The sequence below is a fragment of the Simochromis diagramma genome, unplaced genomic scaffold, assembly GCF_900408965.1.
Source record: "Simochromis diagramma unplaced genomic scaffold, fSimDia1.1 OVJJ01000361.1, whole genome shotgun sequence".
NCBI classification, from domain to species: domain Eukaryota; kingdom Metazoa; phylum Chordata; class Actinopteri; order Cichliformes; family Cichlidae; genus Simochromis; species Simochromis diagramma.
In genome coordinates, this window is record NW_024386860.1 from 10512381 (window position 1) to 10531252 (window position 18872).

The 18872-nt window shown below is 38.2% G+C and overlaps 2 protein-coding genes across 3 annotated transcripts; both read right to left on the bottom strand.

The window, feature by feature from the left end:
* Positions 1 to 791: 791 nt before the first annotated feature.
* On the bottom strand, positions 792 to 18373 carry LOC120732682 (integumentary mucin C.1-like). The gene is made up of 6 exons (XM_040030456.1): positions 18368 to 18373; positions 3429 to 3473; positions 2754 to 2903; positions 1775 to 2305; positions 1619 to 1679; positions 792 to 1032 (listed from the first exon to the last, which is right to left on the bottom strand). The coding sequence occupies exons 3-6, from the start codon at positions 2890 to 2892 to the stop codon at positions 966 to 968; spliced, it is 798 nt and encodes a 265-aa protein (XP_039886390.1). The 5' UTR covers positions 2893 to 2903; positions 3429 to 3473; positions 18368 to 18373; the 3' UTR covers positions 792 to 965.
* Positions 6641 to 10763, bottom strand: LOC120732684 (lysozyme c-1-like). Of its 2 annotated transcripts, XM_040030459.1 has the most exons (6): positions 9876 to 10763; positions 9632 to 9776; positions 9163 to 9324; positions 7902 to 8189; positions 7750 to 7810; positions 6641 to 7089 (listed from the first exon to the last, which is right to left on the bottom strand). In XM_040030459.1, the coding sequence occupies exons 3-6, from the start codon at positions 9311 to 9313 to the stop codon at positions 7023 to 7025; spliced, it is 567 nt and encodes a 188-aa protein (XP_039886393.1). In that variant the 5' UTR covers positions 9314 to 9324; positions 9632 to 9776; positions 9876 to 10763; the 3' UTR covers positions 6641 to 7022. The 2 variants fall into 2 exon arrangements, with proteins under 2 accessions (XP_039886393.1, XP_039886392.1); XM_040030458.1 differs by lacking the exons at positions 9632 to 9776; positions 9876 to 10763 and having other exon boundaries at positions 9163 to 9409.
* Positions 18374 to 18872: the final 499 nt, after the last annotated feature.

Below are 18872 nucleotides of genomic sequence, written 5' to 3' on the forward strand. Positions count from 1 at the left end.
CCCACAATTTTTGCAGCATAGTGTACTCTGTATTGCTCTGTTTGTGCCAAGGGACCAGATTCTTAGTTGGACCAATTTTTAGAGTAATGTGTTTTGGGGTTTCAAAGCCCCATAGATATTAGGTAGTGAAAGTAACACAGCTCAGCTGCTCCAATAATCTTGACACATAAAGAATCACCAGAGTTTTTTCTTATTCAGTCTTATTGGTTGTCCTTCTTTCCTGGATCACCTGTAGCATTCTATAAGCACCCTCCCAGCTTTGAAAAATGTCCAGCAGGGATTAGCACTTTTTGATATGATGTTCTTCTGCTTCCCTGGCCTCTATGTCAGAGACCTAGAATACTTGCTGTGGCAAATGGAACCATGAATTCTGCTGTCTGCCAAAAAAAATCTGATGGAGAATGTCTGACTATCTGTTTGTGACTTCAAGCTGAAGCACATTTGGGTTCTGTAGCACTACAATGATCCAAAACACACCAGCAAGTCCACCTCTGCGTGACTTCAGAAAAACAATATTAACCTCTTAAGCTTGATTGGTTGATTGTAATTGTTGCTCCTAAGGGTGGCCCAACCAATTATTAGGTTTAGGGGGCAATCACTTTTTCACAGAAGGCCATTTAGGTTTGGATTTTTTTTCCCTTAATAATAAACATCTTCATTAAAAAACATTAATTTTGTGTTTAGTTTGTCTAATAGTAAAATTTGTTTGATGATCTGAAACATTTAAGTGTGACAAACATACAAAAAACAGAAAATAGGATGGAAGCAAACACGTTTCACACCACTGTATATATGCTGCAAAGTAATGTTTATTGAAAGATTCCTCCACCAAAGAAAGAAAATAGTGCTTCATAAGGTAAAGTAGATAATGGAGCATGCGGTTCCTTAATCACAGATCACTGGAGATGGAAACTGTGAAGAATTTTTTGTGATTCTGCAGGGAAAAACTGTGATTCCACATCCACTTATTTACATTCTCTTAAGAAATTCATGTTGCGAAGACATGAGTGAGAGGCTCTCCTCACAATGTTCCTGTTGGATTAAAACAAAAGGTAATTATTAGGCAACACCATATGTTGTATTTCTCTTTACATTAACATATTTGTGTTATATTCAGTGCCTTCACTTAAGCTTTTTGTGTATCTGCTTCTTTTTAATATAAAGAATACACTTTTTTGACAGTAGTTGGAAGATATGCAATGACTGATTTTGGGGACAGATTCAAACCCAGGCCTCAGCATTAACCTTATGGCATATTGATCACATGCTTTACTGAGTGAGCTAAGCTGTACACATTTGTAATGTTTGATTATTGCATCTATATATGAGGTGGATCCCCTTCAGAAATCCTAACCAGCATCTCAGACAGTTATTTCTTAACAATGGTGTTCAGTCCTTACATTAAAGTTCCAGAGACATGCAAGGGAGTGCTGAGGCTGTATTAATGTCACAGCTTGCTAAATCAGTTTATATCGGATTTTTCTTTAATTTGTCAATTGTTGTACAGTATATATACTGCAAATAAATTAGTCAAGTAATTCATCACAGGCATGTGATATTTATTCAAAGGTTTGATTATTTATTTGACCTATATGTATTATGCTGTCCAGAAACTTACCTCCAGTGACCAGTGTTGATAAAACAAGCAATATCGTCAGTTATGTTATTGTCAGTGAAGGCTGCGAGGAAAAAAGAAAAAATTTTTAATATGCAAAATAAAAAAACAAAAAAACAAAACATAATAAATTAACCCGCTGTGGGTGCAAGAACTTACAGTTGCAGGAGGTGCGGCAAACATTTCTGGATGGACGAAGCCCCGAATTACAGAAAATGTTGTCAGGCAGCTGGAAGAGCCCGTAAAGGCCGAGGGACGAAGGCTTCAAGTTTTCCTCCTCACTGCTGTCTTCCACTCCTCCGCCAATTTGCCCGATCTCCTCCTCACTGCTCGAGTGAGCATGTCGCTTTCTTCTTTTCATGCCACTTGCGCTGTTTGACACAAGGGTTGTGTTCACTGAGCTGATGGTGGAGTTAGTAATCGCAGGGCTAGTAGTCGTGACAGTAGTAGTAGTAGTAATAGCAGTAGAAGTAGTAGTAGTAGTAGCACTAGCAGTTGTAGTAGTATCAGTCAGGTCAGTGGTTGCTGAGTTGGTGCTTGTCAGTGTCGTCGCTCCAGTGGTCGTTAAGGTGACTGCTGTTGTGGAGGGGGTTGTGACAACTGTTGGCTTTAGTGTGGTAGTTGTGCGCTTGCCAAGCACATTGACCAAGCTGGTGTTCAGATGAGAGATCCTGTTCACTTCACAGACAACTGTGGCAAACAAGTCACACATGCAAAGAAGTAAAAGCAAACAAAGGAGAAAAAAAATGCAATTATAAAGGTGATAGCCAGTAAGAGTTGGTGTTTTCTTTCAACCTTCTAAATGTATGTGCTTTTAGTTTTACTTTAGTGGTTACTTTTTTCAGTCATGGGGGCCACATGAAATATATAGAGGCACCAATTAGTGAAAAATATTTCATTGGATGTCAGATTTATTTATAAATGAATAGACAAACTGGTCTAGGCTCTCTCTCTCTCTGTGCTCTTAATGCTGCCTTTGAATTTAAACAGTAACTGAAGCTATCAGATTTATAAAAGTTAATATTTTCTTCTAATACAGAAGAATCAAAAAACAGCATTAGGCTTAAATACCCCAGTGGTATTCTAGTCTACAGCTAAGGTACAGACTTTTGTCATGGATTTAAGTCATTGGACTTACTTATAGCCAAGATTGTCCTGGGCAGACGTATCACTTTCCCAAGCTTGTCTTTGAGCTCGCATTTGGAGACGATCCGGCTCTCAGAAAAGCTGGGCAGCAGAACTGCCACAGCCACCACAACAAGCAACCCGAGTTTCATGTCAGCACTTTCTGTGGGAAAACATGAAAAAAAAAACCTTAAAATATATTTGTTAAAATTTGTATATGTACCCCAATTTCTCAAATTGCTAAAAATCTATATGGATTCATGGCTTTTTTCTTGTTTGATGACACTCATTCACATTTCTACAAAATGTCAAAAATAAGTTAAAGGATACATACAAATAAATGAAAGTTGCAAGATTTTGTTATTAAACTGTATTCGGTTTTCCACAATGTAATTGCAGAACTTTTAAGATTTGTTAAAACTAATTTTGATTGTTTGGATCTGTTGGTTTAAAATAAGGTTTTCAAACGAGCACACACTCCCTGACTTTAAAGCAGATGGAGTCAACACAGTTTATTGTCAAATAATTTCTCCTCATTCATTTTTTTTCTAACTCTACAATGAAGTCAGTGTTAAACATTTTTTAAAAACCATTAACAGAGCAAGTGATGGAACAGGATGTAATTTTTGTTTTGCGAATATAACAAGCACTAAGTGATAATCAAAATAGTGAAGAAAATCTTCCTTACCACTGTGATCTACCCGATGGACAGTTAACCCGGAGAAATTTCCCTCTGTTAATGTTTGCAAACACAGCCTGTGAGTTTATATATGCGTTTTACCACTGGACCAGCCTGCTTTACTGCTGTCTTTGTTGTCTGGGGAGTTTCACTTGTGAAACAGGAAAATTTTTAATGTTCGTGACACAACACACAAAGGTGGCTGTGATCATTGTTAGGACATGGATTATATTCTTTTACCAAGCCCATATGACATTAAATCACCCAGCACCTGACCATTGCATCGATCGTTGTCATGGACTCGAATAAAAAATGACAGCACCCAAAAAGATTATTCCGGGGCAAACTATGGACTTTACTCATTTGAATTTTGCAATTTAACTGTACTGGAGATGTGACCCTGATTAATCTATGTGTATTTGTGCATTTGGAGTTGCAGAACATCTCTCCTTGAAATATTTAGAATCAAACTGATATGAAATCACAATGACATTGATCACTGGAGACTAAAATGAGATTAGTTCCTGCTTAAATGTCAGTTACTATTCATACCATATTTAAAGAAATTCACAGCAACATCTATGCAGAGAAATAAATGTATCAAAGATGATTTTTTCTGTCTTGTGTAAAGTTTGCTCATATTTATCCAGTGCTGATCTAAATAGTTTGCCATAGTTAGTTTTGCTGTGTCATCATTGAAACACGTCGAATGACATTACCAGTCTCCAGGAAGTTAAACACGTTAACAATGATCTTTGTTTTAAAAGAACCCGTTTAAGTCAGTCAGTGTCCACCTAAACAATCGTCTAGATAAAGTGTGACGAAGAGAGGGGCTTAAGTGTCCTTAGAAATGTTTACTCACTGATTTAACTCCACTCTGCATACAATGTAAAGTTATTTTATTGTTTATATGGGCTTACAGCGGGTTATTCTACAACCAGAGGTGCATGAAATGAAAAAGTGAAAAACAACACAAACCACTTGAAAGTCCATTTTACTGCAGTCAAATTAAGTTAAATATTTGGCACAAGGCTACACAGAATAATTCAGTCTTTTTTCCCAGATAGTTTTGTATTTCCTTTTATAATTTTATAGATATTGGGGTCAGCTATTTTGATATGTATGGGCTGATTTTTAACACACTCTAGGGGTTACAATATTTTGGTACAGGTGTTGATTGATTAGAACCATGTGCTGGTATTTAATCCTGACTGATGTGCATTTGTCAGACCCCAATAAGGACTCAGTACTGATTCAGTAAAACTAAAACAGGCAAAAGTTAAAATATCAATACTACAGTCTAAATATCAGGAGAGGAAATCAATATGCTTTCAGTAAAAAGTCAATACAAATGGGTCTGTTTGCTCCAGGAATGAATTTTTGTGTGATTTCATCCCACACAGAGTGACTCAGGAACTACTTTTTCATTTTAATCTGTTTAATATTTCCAGAAAGTGAAAGTCAGTGAAATAGTGGGTCTATTCATGATCTATTGCTCAAGTTATTGTGCATTGTGAAATGTCTTTTAAACAAGACTGGTACTGCCCTTTGTGTACCACACCTCTTGTATTCAGGACAGCTTGGATAAGCTCCAAGTATGCTGCACCCATCATTATATTGGTGTGTGTCATGGATATCATACTATTCTCAATTGTCTTTTTATTCTATAGCTTCTCTATAAAAAAAAAAATACCATCAATGTAAGCCGATCTGACAAACACAACAACATTAAGTTACTTTAAGTCAGAATTTTCAAAAAAGGGATTGTGTGTAGAATAATAAAATGGTGAAAAATTCATTCAGTGCATTTTGGAATAAGGCTGTAACATGACAAAATGCGGAACAAATCAAATGATGTAAGTACTTTTCCGATGCACTGTAAGTTCATGTGATGGTGTCATTCTAAAAATTTTGTATTGTCAATTTTAAATGCTTCACTATTTTTAATTTGAAAATTATCTACAAAAATGTACGTTTTTAAATTCTTCAGGTCATCAGAGAGACAGGCCAGAGAATGTTCCTTTCAGTGTTTGTTTTTTTAAAAAGAGGTGAAGCTCCTCCAGCTTATCCAGAGGAACACATGGCGTTCCCAGTCCAGCTGAGAGATATAATTGCTCCAGAGAGTCCTGGGTCTAGCCCAGGGCCTTTTTTCATTGTTATGTTGTACTTACAGGACAGCCACAAACATATGATTTATAAATTATAATGCTGGACATAAAATAGAATATAAACTATATAAAACAAGCTCAAGTTTGGCCACATTCAGTAAGTAATCCATCTACTGCAGATGGGGAACATTTTTATGGAGAATTATTATTTTTATATTTAATATTTTAGGCACAGTTTTCCAGTAATGCAGTTTTGTCTATACTGAGCTATTTTCAATGTCTTTTATGTTATACAGTATGTTATTCTATTTTATCTTATCCTATTCCATTGTGTTTTTCTCAACTTTTACTGCTCTTAAACTTGTACTTTCTGCCATGACCAAAAATATTTTTTATTAGTGTGGGACTAATAAAGGTTTATCTTATCTTATCTCTCTTAGAAAGGTTTAAAATTTCCTCCACCACTTGTCATTTTCAGCTAATAGTAAATTTTGTTTGGTAATATAGTACAGATTTATTTTACTATTAAAATAAAAATATATTACAATTCTTTAGCAAGAAAGATGTGCAGAAAGTTGAAGATGTCCATGTAGAGTCAAGACAGGCAGTACAAATGGTATGTTTTAATCTGATCCAGTTTATGGTTGTGACACTGGGCTCAATTTGCATCAGTAATTACATCATCATTTCCTTATGCAAGTACTTGGATCTGCTGGAGGGGGGGATCGAGCATTGATGTAATGGTCTCTTAGATTTTAAAACAGTTGTTTCCAGCATAAATATTTCTTTCCTGTTAAATAGATGTTGTTACACATGACTGAATTGTTTACAGCGCAAATATTTCCTCTTCCCTGTAAAAACATTGTTTGCCCCCTGTTCAAGTGCATTTACAGGTAAGTGTTTTTATTACAAATAATCTATTTATGTATCCAAATTTCCCCATTAACTGTTCTCCAGTAGCTGATTTCTCTTTTTCCCCCTTTTGCATATTTGTCACACTACATATTGAAAAACTAACTAAATAAAAACAACCAAATTAAATACAACATAGAGATTTTAAATGTAAATTTAATTTATTAAAGGAAAATAGCTATCATAACCTACCTAGCCCTTAATTTTTGTGTTGAGGGTAAGTATTAGAATTTGATCAAAAATAAGGCTCACAAGTAGGTCTTTAAATATCTTAGATTATTCTGTTTTTTTTTTTTATTTCATATGGGAATCATTTATGGTGGGTTCTGTTTCCCACACAGCTCTTCATGTTATGTGATAAGAAGAGCAGCAGAGTGTGAGCTTTGGTGTTACTATGGGAATATACATTCATGCTGCAAAGTAATATTTATTGAAAGATTCCCCCACCAAAGAAAGATAATAGTGCTTCGTAACATATAGCAGGTAATGGAGCATGCAGTTTCTTGATCACAGCTAACAGGAGATGGTTCTGAAGAATAAATAGTTGTGATCCTGCACGTATAAACTGTGATCTCACAGCCATTCATTTACATTCTTTGAAGCAATTCCAGTTGCGACGACATGACTCTGAGGCTGTCATCTCAATCTCCCTGTTTGATTAGAGCAAAAGGCAGTTATTAGGCAACACAAATTTTTTTGTATTTCTCTGTTGTAGTTTTCTTTGGATTAACTTAGTGTTTTATTCCATACACCCATTTATATGTATATTTCTTTTTAAGTACACTTTCTGAACATTGATAAGAAGAAGGGATAGCTGGGAGACATGCCATAATTGACCTTGTGGCAGATTTAAACCCAGGCCTCTGCATGAACCTTATGACATAATGATCACCTGTTCTATGCAGGGAGCTAAACTGGCACACATGTGTAGCTTTTGAATGTAACACTTAAATATGAGAAGGAATCTTCACATTGATGTACCTTCATACACAGAAAGTATCCTGATCCCCCTCAGAAATCCTAACCAGAATGTCAGACAGTGGTCTCCACCACCATCATGAAAGCACCAAATTAGATCAAATATTTTGAAACAATGATGTTCAAACATCAGAGTAAAGCTAAAGACAGAAGGCCACTGAGCACTGAAGCTGTGATGCAAAAGGTCGATAAGATTTACCTGTCATTTGTCAACTGTTGTTTCGCATATCTAAATTGATCAGTTAGCTGATGTATCGCTCAGTCATCTCATATTTATTCAAAGGTTTGATTATTTATCTGACCTATGTCTGTTTTGCTCTCCAGAAACTTACTTCCAGTATCCAGTCTGGATAACACAAGCAATATCATCAGTTATGTCCTCGTCGTTAAAGGCTGCAAGAAAAAAGAAACTATTTTTAATACGGAAAATAAAAATCAAAACTTACCTAATAAATCTGTGTTTGCTTTTGGTGTAGGACCTCACCTGTGCAGGAGGTATTACACAAATTTTCAGATGGGCAATACCCTGAATCACAGAACTTCCTGTCAGACAGCTGGAAGAGCCCGTAAAGGCTGAGGGACAAAGGCGTCAAGTTTTCCTCCTCACTGCTGTCTTCCTCACTGCTACTTGTGCTGTTTGACTCAAGGGTTGTGTTCACTGAGCTGATGGTGGAGTTAGTACTAGTTGGGCTAGTAGTAGTGTTAGTGCACTTTCCAAATGATGTGACCAAAGCGGTGTTCAGATCAGATCTCCGTTTCACGTCACAGATAACTGCAGCAAATCAGTCATGTACACAAAGAGACCAAACAGGGAAGAAAGACAAAAAAAGAACAACATATGATACTCAGTAAGAGTTGTTGTTGCTGTTTTCTTTTACCTTCCATAATATGTGTGCTTTTAGTTTTATTTTAGTGGCTACTGTAAACAATCAAAAATAGCACATTGTACATCAGTTTTATCAGCAAATGAATAGAGAAATTAGTCCAGGTGTTGCAGTGCTACTTCACAGAAGCCAAGTGTAAACTAAAGGAGACAAAAAAATACCCCTAAGTTGATGTTTTACAAGGAGTTTTTTGGGGGAGTTTTTTAGGCAATTCTTTGAAGTAGACATTCTTTGACATAGTCTATCTATTTTTATTTTATTATCTTTTCATGGGCATTTTGATATGCTTTTTTATCAAACATTGTGATGAGGCTGACATTCAGATGGGACTTTCTATTCAGCTCACAGACATTTGCAGCAAGCCAGGTGTATCAGCAGATGTCAGAATGCAAACAAAAAAGGGAGGAGTAGATTAAAAAAAGGTGATAGTGAGAGTTATCATCTTACTTGAACTTTGTTTTCTTCGAATGGATACTTTTAAATATATATAATATATCAATAGATTATTGATACAATTACATTATTGCTGCAGTTGCTAAAGTAATATGTAATAGCAATAAAGTAACAAAGTATATGTAAGTATAAAATTACATGCTGCTTATATTGTATCAGAGTTAATTTGCTGACTTTATTCTGCAAATTCTACAAATTTCACAGTAAACAGTAACTTAAAGTCCAGATATCTAAAATGGGGTTAGTATTTTCCTCTGGTAGAGAAGAATCATAAAATAGCAGTGAACTTCAATACATCAGAATTATACTTTTGGACATTTCAGCTTTACCACTGATTTTAATCAGTGCCCAAGGGATGTGTGTTTGGAGGCCATAAAAGTTGAACACAACAAATGCATTTAAGCTCACCTATTGCCAAGATTTTTTCCTTTGATTTTCTGGGCAGATTGATCATTTCCCCGAGCTTGTCTTTGAGCTCACATTTGGAGACAATCCTGCTCTCAGAAAAGCTGGGCAGCACAACTGCCACAGCTACCACGACAAGCAACCCAAGCTTCATGTCAGCACTTTCTGTGGAGGAATCATTGTTTGTTTTAATTATCATATGTTCTTCAAAACTCTCCACTACCAAGAGTCAACATCGCTAATAATTAATGCTAAAATTCCCCAGATGAACTGCAGAACTTTTGAAATTCATTAAAAACTTCTCATTTTCAATTATGCTTTTTGCCCAAATAATTTTCAACAACCCTACAATGAAGATGCCAATTTAAGAAAAAAAGAAAACCAGTTGTCAGTAAATAAAATTGATCCTTTTTACATAATATAACAAAACAAAGTGATAACAATTAAAATAATGAAGGGAATTCTTCCTTACCACGTTGATCAACCTGATTGACTGATGACTGAGAGAAATGTCCCACTGTGTATGTTTGCAGACAGAGCCTGTGAGTTTATATATGATGCCTTTGACCATTGGGCCAGCCTGTTTTACTGCTGTCTTTGTTGTCTGGGAAGTTTCGCTTGAGAAAGGAAAATTTGATGTTGATGAACAATACATAAATGTCCACATGACACTAAATACCCAGTACCAGAACATGACATTCAAAGCTTTCATTTACCTGACTATCAAATGACAGCACCCAAGAGGATCATTCAGGGGCATGCCAGCGAGAGCTTCTCTGAATTTTGTGGTTTCACTGTAAAGGCAATGTGAACCTGATGAATGTCAATATATCTGTGCATTTGCTTCACGTAGACTGTATTTCTTTCTTGACAAAGAATGGAACAGATCACAGTGACACTGCCCACTGGACATCAAATTGACCGTTAAAGCCAAATTTGAAGAAATTCCCAGCAACAGCTGTTGTACCAACATAATGATAAAACTTCAAAAAGGAAGGCTGCTTGACTTGAAATATAATATTGATTTAAATAAAATCTCTCCCTCTGCTGGTACTGCAGCTTACTGCACAGCCATGCCCATAGTTTGAAACTTTTTTGCCAACATCCAAAAAGTTTTGTTCAGGATACTAAAATCTACTTTTGGATTCATTAAATATAAATATTGTTAATTTGTCTAAATACAGATAGTGTAATAACATGTAATTTCAGTTTTTCTCAACTGACCTGGTGGAAATGTCACAGCAGAAAGGTCATTCTCACCACTTTTAATGGAGTTCTCAAAAAAATCGGAGTGTTTTTGAAAACAAAAGACACAATAATCAAAGTCTTCTTCACATTTGTCAAAACATTATTAGTCAGTCAGTCATTTCATCATGTTGATATTTGTGAATAATATCTTATTAATCTATACATTTCCTGCACATGTCATAGACGTCTAAAAAATTACCCAGACCAAAGTTCAAACTGTGAACGCCATATTGATGTCCAAGTTGGGTCATGGTTGGACGCCCAAATTGTGGACCTAGTTTGGACATTAATTAGGTGTCCAGAACTGGTCATAGACTGCCATACCCAATATATACGTGATCTGCATGTCCAGCTGACATCCAGTGGGAAGTCACAATACATACATTCAACAGCTATTTTATTAAGTATGCCTGTTCCACTGCTTATCACAGTAATCTAAATACCTAATCAGTCTTTCTCATCAGCAGCAACTCAGAGAATTTATACATGTACCTGAGAACCTGAAAAAAAGATTATTAAATTTGGCATGGTTGTTGATCTCAGGAGGGTTGATTTCAGAGACTGTTGATTTACTGGGATTTTCCCATACAACGATCACCAGGGGTTACGGAGAATGGTTTTCCAATTTCCTTGTACTATTGTGCTAGGTATTACTGTGCAATGACAATAAAGAGTTGTCTTAAATCAGAAATCATCTAGGGATCATCAGTTATGTATTTTTGTTAGACAGTGTGTTGGTAGATCTGCTATTGTATACATATTTGAACAAAACTTGAAAACAGTAATCAACAGTAGTCAGGAAAGTGAGCGATCTAAAGTTGTGACTGACAGAAGTCAAAAACAAACTGTTTTGATGAGTAGTCAGATTCAAGTCAAAAGTCCATCAACACGACAGGAAAATATCTTTAGTAGTGATGTATGTGTAAAAACAATATAGGTGTATAAAATGAATGAGAATTACTAATGAACATATAACACCTGTTCTTAAACAGCTCCATTGGCTTCCATTAAACCTCCGTGTCAATTTCAAGATCCTGCTTCCTACTTTCAAAGCGCTTCATAATCTCGCTCCTCCATATTTATCTGATCTTCTCCATACATACTCATCCCCTTGTACACTTCACTTTTTTTCAGCTTCCCTTCTGTCTGTTCCACCTGCTCCCCTGACTACCATGGGACTCAGAGCCTTTACTTGTTCTGTCCCAAGAAGTTGAAAAGCACTTCCACCAGATCTCCGGACCACAAACTCTCTCACCACTTTTTTTTTTTTATATTTTTGTTATTAATACAAATTAATTCATTTTGGGAAAGCCCCACAACAACGAGGATGACAGTACAGGTCCAGCGTATTTCAGATGTGGGTCCCAGGTTCTGTGGAAAGAGTCCAAAGTGGAGTTGAGCATACAAGTTGTATATTCATTGGGAATACAGTCCATAACAAAGTTATGCCAGGATTTCTTAGTTGGGATTGCTGGCCTGCCCCAGAGGAGCAGGATATTCTTCCTGGCCGCAAAAGATAACAGCTGGAACAGTCTCTTGTGCTTGCCTTTGATAACCAGATTGTCCATTACTCCCAATATAAGATGTGAGTAAAGTTGCCACCCCCCACCTTCTTTAAATCCAACAAAAGTGGCATAAAATGTTTGTGCTACGTTTGTGCTGGTTTGTGCTGCAATAAATTTCATTTGTGCTGCTATCATTTTAAAGATATTCAAGAAAATTTCTAGAGGTCATCAGAGGTCAACCAGCTGACTGCAGGTTTCCCCGATCTTATAAACAGATGCTATCATTTAAAAAATATTAATAAAATAATGTCTTGATGCGTGCCACTGAAGGTGCTCAAGAACTTCTACTCCTGCACCATCGAGAACGTCCTGACAGCAAACATTTGCACCTGGTTTGGGAACAGCACCAAGCAGGACAGACGAGATCTGCAAAGAGTGGTGCGCTCAGCCGAACGCATCATTCAATCAGAGCTCCCTGACCTGCTGTCCATCTACACCAAGCAGTGCAAGTCCAAAGCTAGGAAGATTATGATGGACCTCTTCCATCCCAACAATGGACTCTTCTCACTGTTGAGGTCTGGGAACCCCAAGATTTCGTTAAGGCCAAAACAGAGAGAATGAGGAGGAGCTTCTTCCCCCAGGCTATTCGGGCCCTGAACCAAGTGTAGGACTGGACTCTCACACACATCACATCACCACACGCACCACCACACATTTCCTATAATCCTATAATTCCTATAATTTATAATCTTTATAGTCTCTTTCTGCTATTTGCACATTTTTTACTGTAAATTCCTAAGTTAATTTGTAAATTTTGTAGTAACCTGTAAATTGTAAATACTGTAAAACTTTTTTTCTGTCATTTAATGGTCGGGCATTGTACAGCTACAAGCATTTCACCCCCATGTCATACTGTGTATGGTTGTGTGTGTGTGACAAATAAAATTTGAATTTGAAAATGGACTATTGGAACACACCTATTTTTGAAGTCTTCCTTTGTCCTTTGTCACAGCCTCCCTTATAGCTGCATGCTCCGCCGTTTTCTTTTTCATGTTTCCAGTTTTGCACCTGCCCTGTTCATGTTTTACTGTGAGATTTTAAATTTTGTTTCTATCTTCCATATTTTCCATTTAATTTCATACACAGGATCCTGAAGCCTAACTCCATCATCAAAGGGTTACGGTAAAGTAAAAGGCTTTTTCCTATTTCTGTTTTCGTTTTTCCTATTTCCGTTGTATTATGTGTGCTTTTGCAGCATTTTTCTTATTGCTGGTGTTTTCTTAAGTTGCAGTCCATTTGGCCTCTTAGGGCCACTGTAGTTTCCCCCTTACTGCGTCTTGCGTCCTCATTTATGTTATAGCATTATTTTAATTTCTTCATTCACTGTCATGTCTAGAGTTAAGCTCCCTCCTTTCTAACAGATGTGATCTTGACTCATTTCCTCCTCATTAAACTTCTCTTCTTGAGTGCTTGGATCAGCCTCCTATCTTAGTGTTTTGTTTTGTTTTTGTTGTTTTTTTTTACACCACTTGAGCTGTTTGACAAAAGACTTGTGCTCAGTGGATGATGCTAGAATTATTAGTAGAAGAAGTAGTAGTAAAGTCAATAGTGGTAGTATTATTCAGGTCAGTGAATGGTTGTTAAATTGGTGTTTATTGGTTTGTCTGCTTCAGAGGACATTGTACTGTTGTGGAGGGGGCTGGGATTACTGTTGGCTTGGGTGTGGTAAGGATGAAACTTGACTCAGGTGGTGTTCAGATGAGACATCCGGTCCATTTCACAGAAAACTATAGGAAACATGTTATGCACACAAAGAGCTAACAAGAACAGAATTTGTTTTTAAAAAAAGATCTAAAAAGGTGATCGCCAGTGTGAGTTGTTTTACATGGAGCTCTTCTGAGTCTTTTTCTGTTAGTTTTATCATTTTATGGGATCTGCACCTCCTTCTTAGGAGCAAATAAATAAATAAGATAGGAGCTGTATTAGTCCTTTTTTTACATTACAGTGATTTGGCACTTCTTTATAACAAAAAAAAAAAAAGAAATGCCTTGTAACTACAGGGATGCGCTGAGTCTGATTACATGGCGTCAGAAGAGAATGTTCCTTGCCACACTGGTTCACCTGACTGATTGTTATCTGAGAGAAATGTCCCTCTGTATGTTTGCAGACTGAGCCAGTCAGTTTATACAGGATGCCTCTGGCTGCTGGGCCACCGTGTTTTACTGGTGTCTTTGTTGTTTGAATAGCTTCCCATGTAACACAGGAAACGTTTTAATGTTGACGAAACAATACACAAAACCCCAGATGACATCAAATACGCATCACCAGAACATGACATTCAAAGCTTTCCTTGACTTTAGCATCAAATGACAGCACCCAGGAGGACTATTCAGGGGCAGACCAGCAACTACACTTCTCTGAATTTTGCAGTTTGAGTGTAAAGAAGATGTGACCCTGATTAATGTCAGTATATTTGTGTATTTATGAGGTGCAGCATATATCTCATTCTTGAAATATTCATAAGAGTTATCTGTGATCTGCCTCAGCTATGACACTGATGACTGGACATCAAAATCAATACAGTTCATCACTGGGTCAAAGTGACTGCCATAGATGTTGCCTATTTAGAGGAATAAATGTTGCAGATTCATTTTATATGTTATTAATGAAATAGTGTATCTGTGCACGATCTGTCTGACAGTAATATGTACACATGTACACGTTTTGAACCAATCAAAGCCAAAAAAGAGACAATTGTAGTAAACCTATATATCAATCAATCTTTATTTATAAAGCACTTTTCATACAAAAAAAAAATGTAGCACAAAGTGCTTTACATGGTTAAAAGCAGCCCACCCCACCCCACCCTCCAACTCACTCCCCACACTCTCATTAACATAAACAATGTGAATACACACATATCCCCCCCCCCCCACACACACACACACGCACACTTAAAGAGTAAAATTGGGCTGGGTACGCATGTGCCAAGTGAGGAAACACTATAACAGGGAGCCGTCTGCACCGGGAGCCGGTCACAGACCGCAGCCTCCGGGCTGGGCACACAGCAGGAGGGAGGCAAAGAAGCCCCCCAACCAGGCTGAGAGGACCCCCAGAGCCCCAGCAGCCACGGTCGATCACAGCCCCGGTGCAGAGAGCGCCCTCCAAGGAAACACTGGAGATATGACACAATAGGATATGTACAGGGTAAAACGATAAAATAGATAAGAACGGGATACAATATAAATATAAATATAAATAGAGTAAGAAGATTAAAAAATTAATAAAATCAATAAATATTAGGTAAAGCCTAAATTAATAATAGAATAACCGGATAGAATAAATAAGCATAAAATAAATAAACGTTAAGTAAAAGCTAAATTAAAAAAAAAAGAAATATGAAGAATTACAATACTACAGTCATAATATAAACAAATTGTCATGGAGAGCTTTGGCAGGCAGGATGAGGCTGGACTCAAAACCCAAAGGTGTGAACTAAAGGAGGCAGATTTATTGCACTGTTACAAAAACACTTGATGCAAGACAATATAACTAACAAGAAACTAGAAACTGAAAACTAAGAGACTAGAAAACTAAGTTCTATGAGGGACACAAGGAGCACAGACGAAGACACATAGCAACATGGGACAACACAACAACAGGTGGAGGAAGACAGAGGACTAAATACCCAGAGGATCACAAGGGGATTGGAAACAGGAGGGAACACAGCTGGATATAATGAGACAGGGAGAAAGCAAAACTGAACACAGGATACAGGCCTATGGAAAATAAGATAGGAAACGCAAAAAGAGACTCAGACTTTGACTCAGACACATGACCTTGACAAAGTGACTGGGGTGACATGAGTAAACATTTGTTTATCAAAGATAAAAGAGATGTCAGCAATCACATCCAGATTTTTAAAAGATTGATGGATACATGGCCAAAAGAGGCGGTCAGCACAACCTAGCATAGCGATCTTGATTTCATTAAGATGAAGAAAATTGTTCAAACCCTTTCTTTAGGTCAATAAAGGGATTTTAACAAAACCGGCAATAAACTGGGACCATTAGATTTCATAAGAGAATAAATCTAGACGTCATCACCAGAAAGATGAAAAGACAGATTCTATTGCCTAAAAATTACCCCAAAGGTCACAAAAGGAGAAAATTCACCAATTTTTACAGAGAAGGTTGTGTCCTTCGAATAAGATTGAAAGCAATCAAAAGCTGAAACTCACACAGTTCAAGACTAGGTAAATGCCCAGAATGAGTAGCAGTATCAAAATGTGCTGTTAAGTACTGATGTAGTGTTTCCTGAATCAACATACCATAAGCCTCAGTTTTTGACCCAGTTTTATTGTTTTCCACTTTTGGTTATAGTTTGAGTTTTGCTGTTGTTTTAGTTTTCTGGTTTCTCATTACAGTGGAAATGCCTTTGTGTTTAGTCCTGTTGTTGTTTGGTTTTCTGTCTGTTTAGTATTTATACTCTCAGGCCTTCTTAACTTTAGGAATCTGGCCCCTGTTCATGGCCATTTTGTTTGTATTTAATTATTTGTTTCAGCTGTCATTTTCCGGCTGGACCTAAATGTCCCTGAATCACACCTGAATCACATGATTAGTTCATTACCAGGCCTCTGGAGAATTACAAGACATGTTGTGGAGGTAATTTATCCATTTGAATCAGCTGTGTTGGATCAAGGACACGTCTAAAACCTGCAGGACACTGGCCACCGAGGCCTGGAGTTGCCCACCCCTGCTCTAGTGCAAGAAGAGGATCCAGGATCTATTGACATCTATGATGCCTGGGACTAATTACAGCATTTTCTTGGGACATTCAGGATTCAAGCTGGTGCTACACACGGCTCACAGCCAACTCTGGAGGCTGGGCCCTGGCTGCCCTTACAATTGGATATGGAATGGGTGAACGTTGCTTAGACTCTGAAGCTAAGATAAAAAAAAGTCTCTCTCTCTCTCTCTCTCTATATCTATCTATATATATATATATATATATATATATATCCCCTCAGTGAGATCATTAACAAGACTGGCTACGGATACCGACTACGGAACGGAGCAGTTGTCAGCCGCCTCCTGTACATGGATGACATCAAGCTGTATGCCAAGAGTGAACGAGACATCGATTCACTGATCCACACTACCAGGCTATACAGCAATGACATTGGAATGTCGTTCGGACTGGAGAAGTGTAGTCGGATGGTAACAAAGAGAGGGAAGGTAGTCAGAACTGAGGGGATTGAACTACCAGAAGGCAACATTGCAGACATAGAGGACAGTTACAAGTACCTGGGGATCCCGCAGGCGAATGGGAACCATGAAGAGGCCGCTAGAAAAGCTGCAACCACCAAGTACCTGCAGAGGGTCAGGCAAGTCCTGAGGAGTCAGCTGAATGGTAAGAACAAGATCCGGGCCATCAACACGTATGCCCTTCCCGTGATCAGGTACCCTGCTGGGGTAATAGGCTGGCCAAAGGAGGAGATAGAAGCCACTGACATAAAGACAAGAAAGCTCCTTACCATGCATGGAGGGTTTCACCCCAAGTCCAGCACCCTGAGGCTGTACGCTAAGCGGAAGGAAGGGGGCCGGGGACTGGTGAGTGTCAGCACCACAGTCCAGGATGAGACAACGAACATCCAAGAATACATTGGGAAGATGGCCCCAACTGACCGAGTGCTCAGTGAATACCTCAGGCAGCAGAAACCCAAGAAAGAGGAGGGAGACGAGGAACCATCATGGAAGGACAGGGCCCTGCACGGTATGTACCACCGGCAGATAGAGGAGGTGGCTGATATCCAGAAATCCTACCAGTGGCTGGACAAAGCTGGACTGAAAGACAGCACAGAGGCACTAATCATGGCAGCACAAGAACAAGCTCTGAGCACAAGATCCATAGAGGCTGGGGTCTATCACACCAGGCAAGACCCCAGGTGCAGGCTGTGTAAAGATGCCCCAGAGACAATCCAGCACATAACAGCAGGGTGCAAGATGCTAGCAGGCAAGGCATACATGGAACGCCATAACCAAGTGGCCGGCATAGTGTACAGGAACATCTGTGCCGAGTATAACCTGGAAGTCCCAAGGTCAAAATGGGAGATGCCCCCAAGGGTGGTGGAGAATGACCGAGCTAAGATCCTGTGGGACTTCCAGATACAGACGGACAAAATGGTGGTGGCTAACCAACCGGACATAGTGGTGGTAGACAAACAGAGGAAGACGGCCGTAGTGATCGATGTAGCAGTTCCGAATGACAGCAATATCAGGAAGAAGGAACACGAGAAGCTGGAGAAATACCAAGGGCTCAGAGAAGAGCTCGAGAGGATGTGGAGGGTGAAGGTAACGGTGGTCCCCGTGGTAATTGGAGCACTAGGTGCGGTGACTCCCAAGCTAGGCGAGTGGCTCCAGCAGATCCCGGGAATAACATCGGAGATCTCTGACCAGAAGAGCACAGTCCTGGGAACAGCTAAGATACTGCGCAGGACCCTCAAGCTCCCAGGCCTCTGGTAGAGGACCCGAGCTTGAAGGATAAACCGCCCGCAGGGGCGTGCTGGGTGTTTTTTATTTATTTATTTATATATATATATATATATATATATATATATATATATATATATATATATATATATATGTTAAGAGAATTTTTATTTTAGTTAAATCATTAAAGTATAATCAAGTAGAAACAAGCATGCCTTATAATCAAGTGTTTATATATTTTCACACGGTAAAGCTTACTGTTGAAAAGAACACAATGTATTCCTTGCTTAAGTGTGTGAGATGTTTGAAAAAGACAGGATATACATGCATTCTTTACTTCAGTGTCTGCGATGTCAGATAAGCATGAATACTGCTGTGTCGTTGTTTTTCAGTTTGTGTGCAGAAGTTAGATAGCTAAGACAATGCCTGAGCTCTCCCCTCTTCAGTTGAAAGAGGAAGTACTATGTAA

Bases quoted from the DNA above. Each gene is read 5' to 3' on its own strand.
- LOC120732682 (XM_040030456.1), bottom strand. From the start codon at position 2,892: ATGAAACTCGGGTTGCTTGTTGTGGTGGCTGTGGCAGTTCTGCTGCCC. The intron at 2,306-2,753 runs GTAAGTCCAATG...TGTTTGCCACAG, and splicing joins CAGGACAATCTTGGCTATAA to TTGTCTGTGAAGTGAACAGG. The intron at 1,680-1,774 runs GTAAGTTCTTGC...TTTTCCTCGCAG, and splicing joins TTGCCGCACCTCCTGCAACT to CCTTCACTGACAATAACATA.
- LOC120732684 (XM_040030458.1), bottom strand. From the start codon at position 9,358: ATGATAATTAAAACAAACAATGATTCCTCCACAGAAAGTGCTGACATG. The intron at 8,190-9,162 runs GTGAGCTTAAAT...GATTTGCTGCAG, and splicing joins GGAAAAAATCTTGGCAATAG to TTATCTGTGACGTGAAACGG. The intron at 7,090-7,749 runs GTAAGTTTCTGG...CTAATCAAACAG, and splicing joins ATCCAGACTGGATACTGGAA to GGAGATTGAGATGACAGCCT.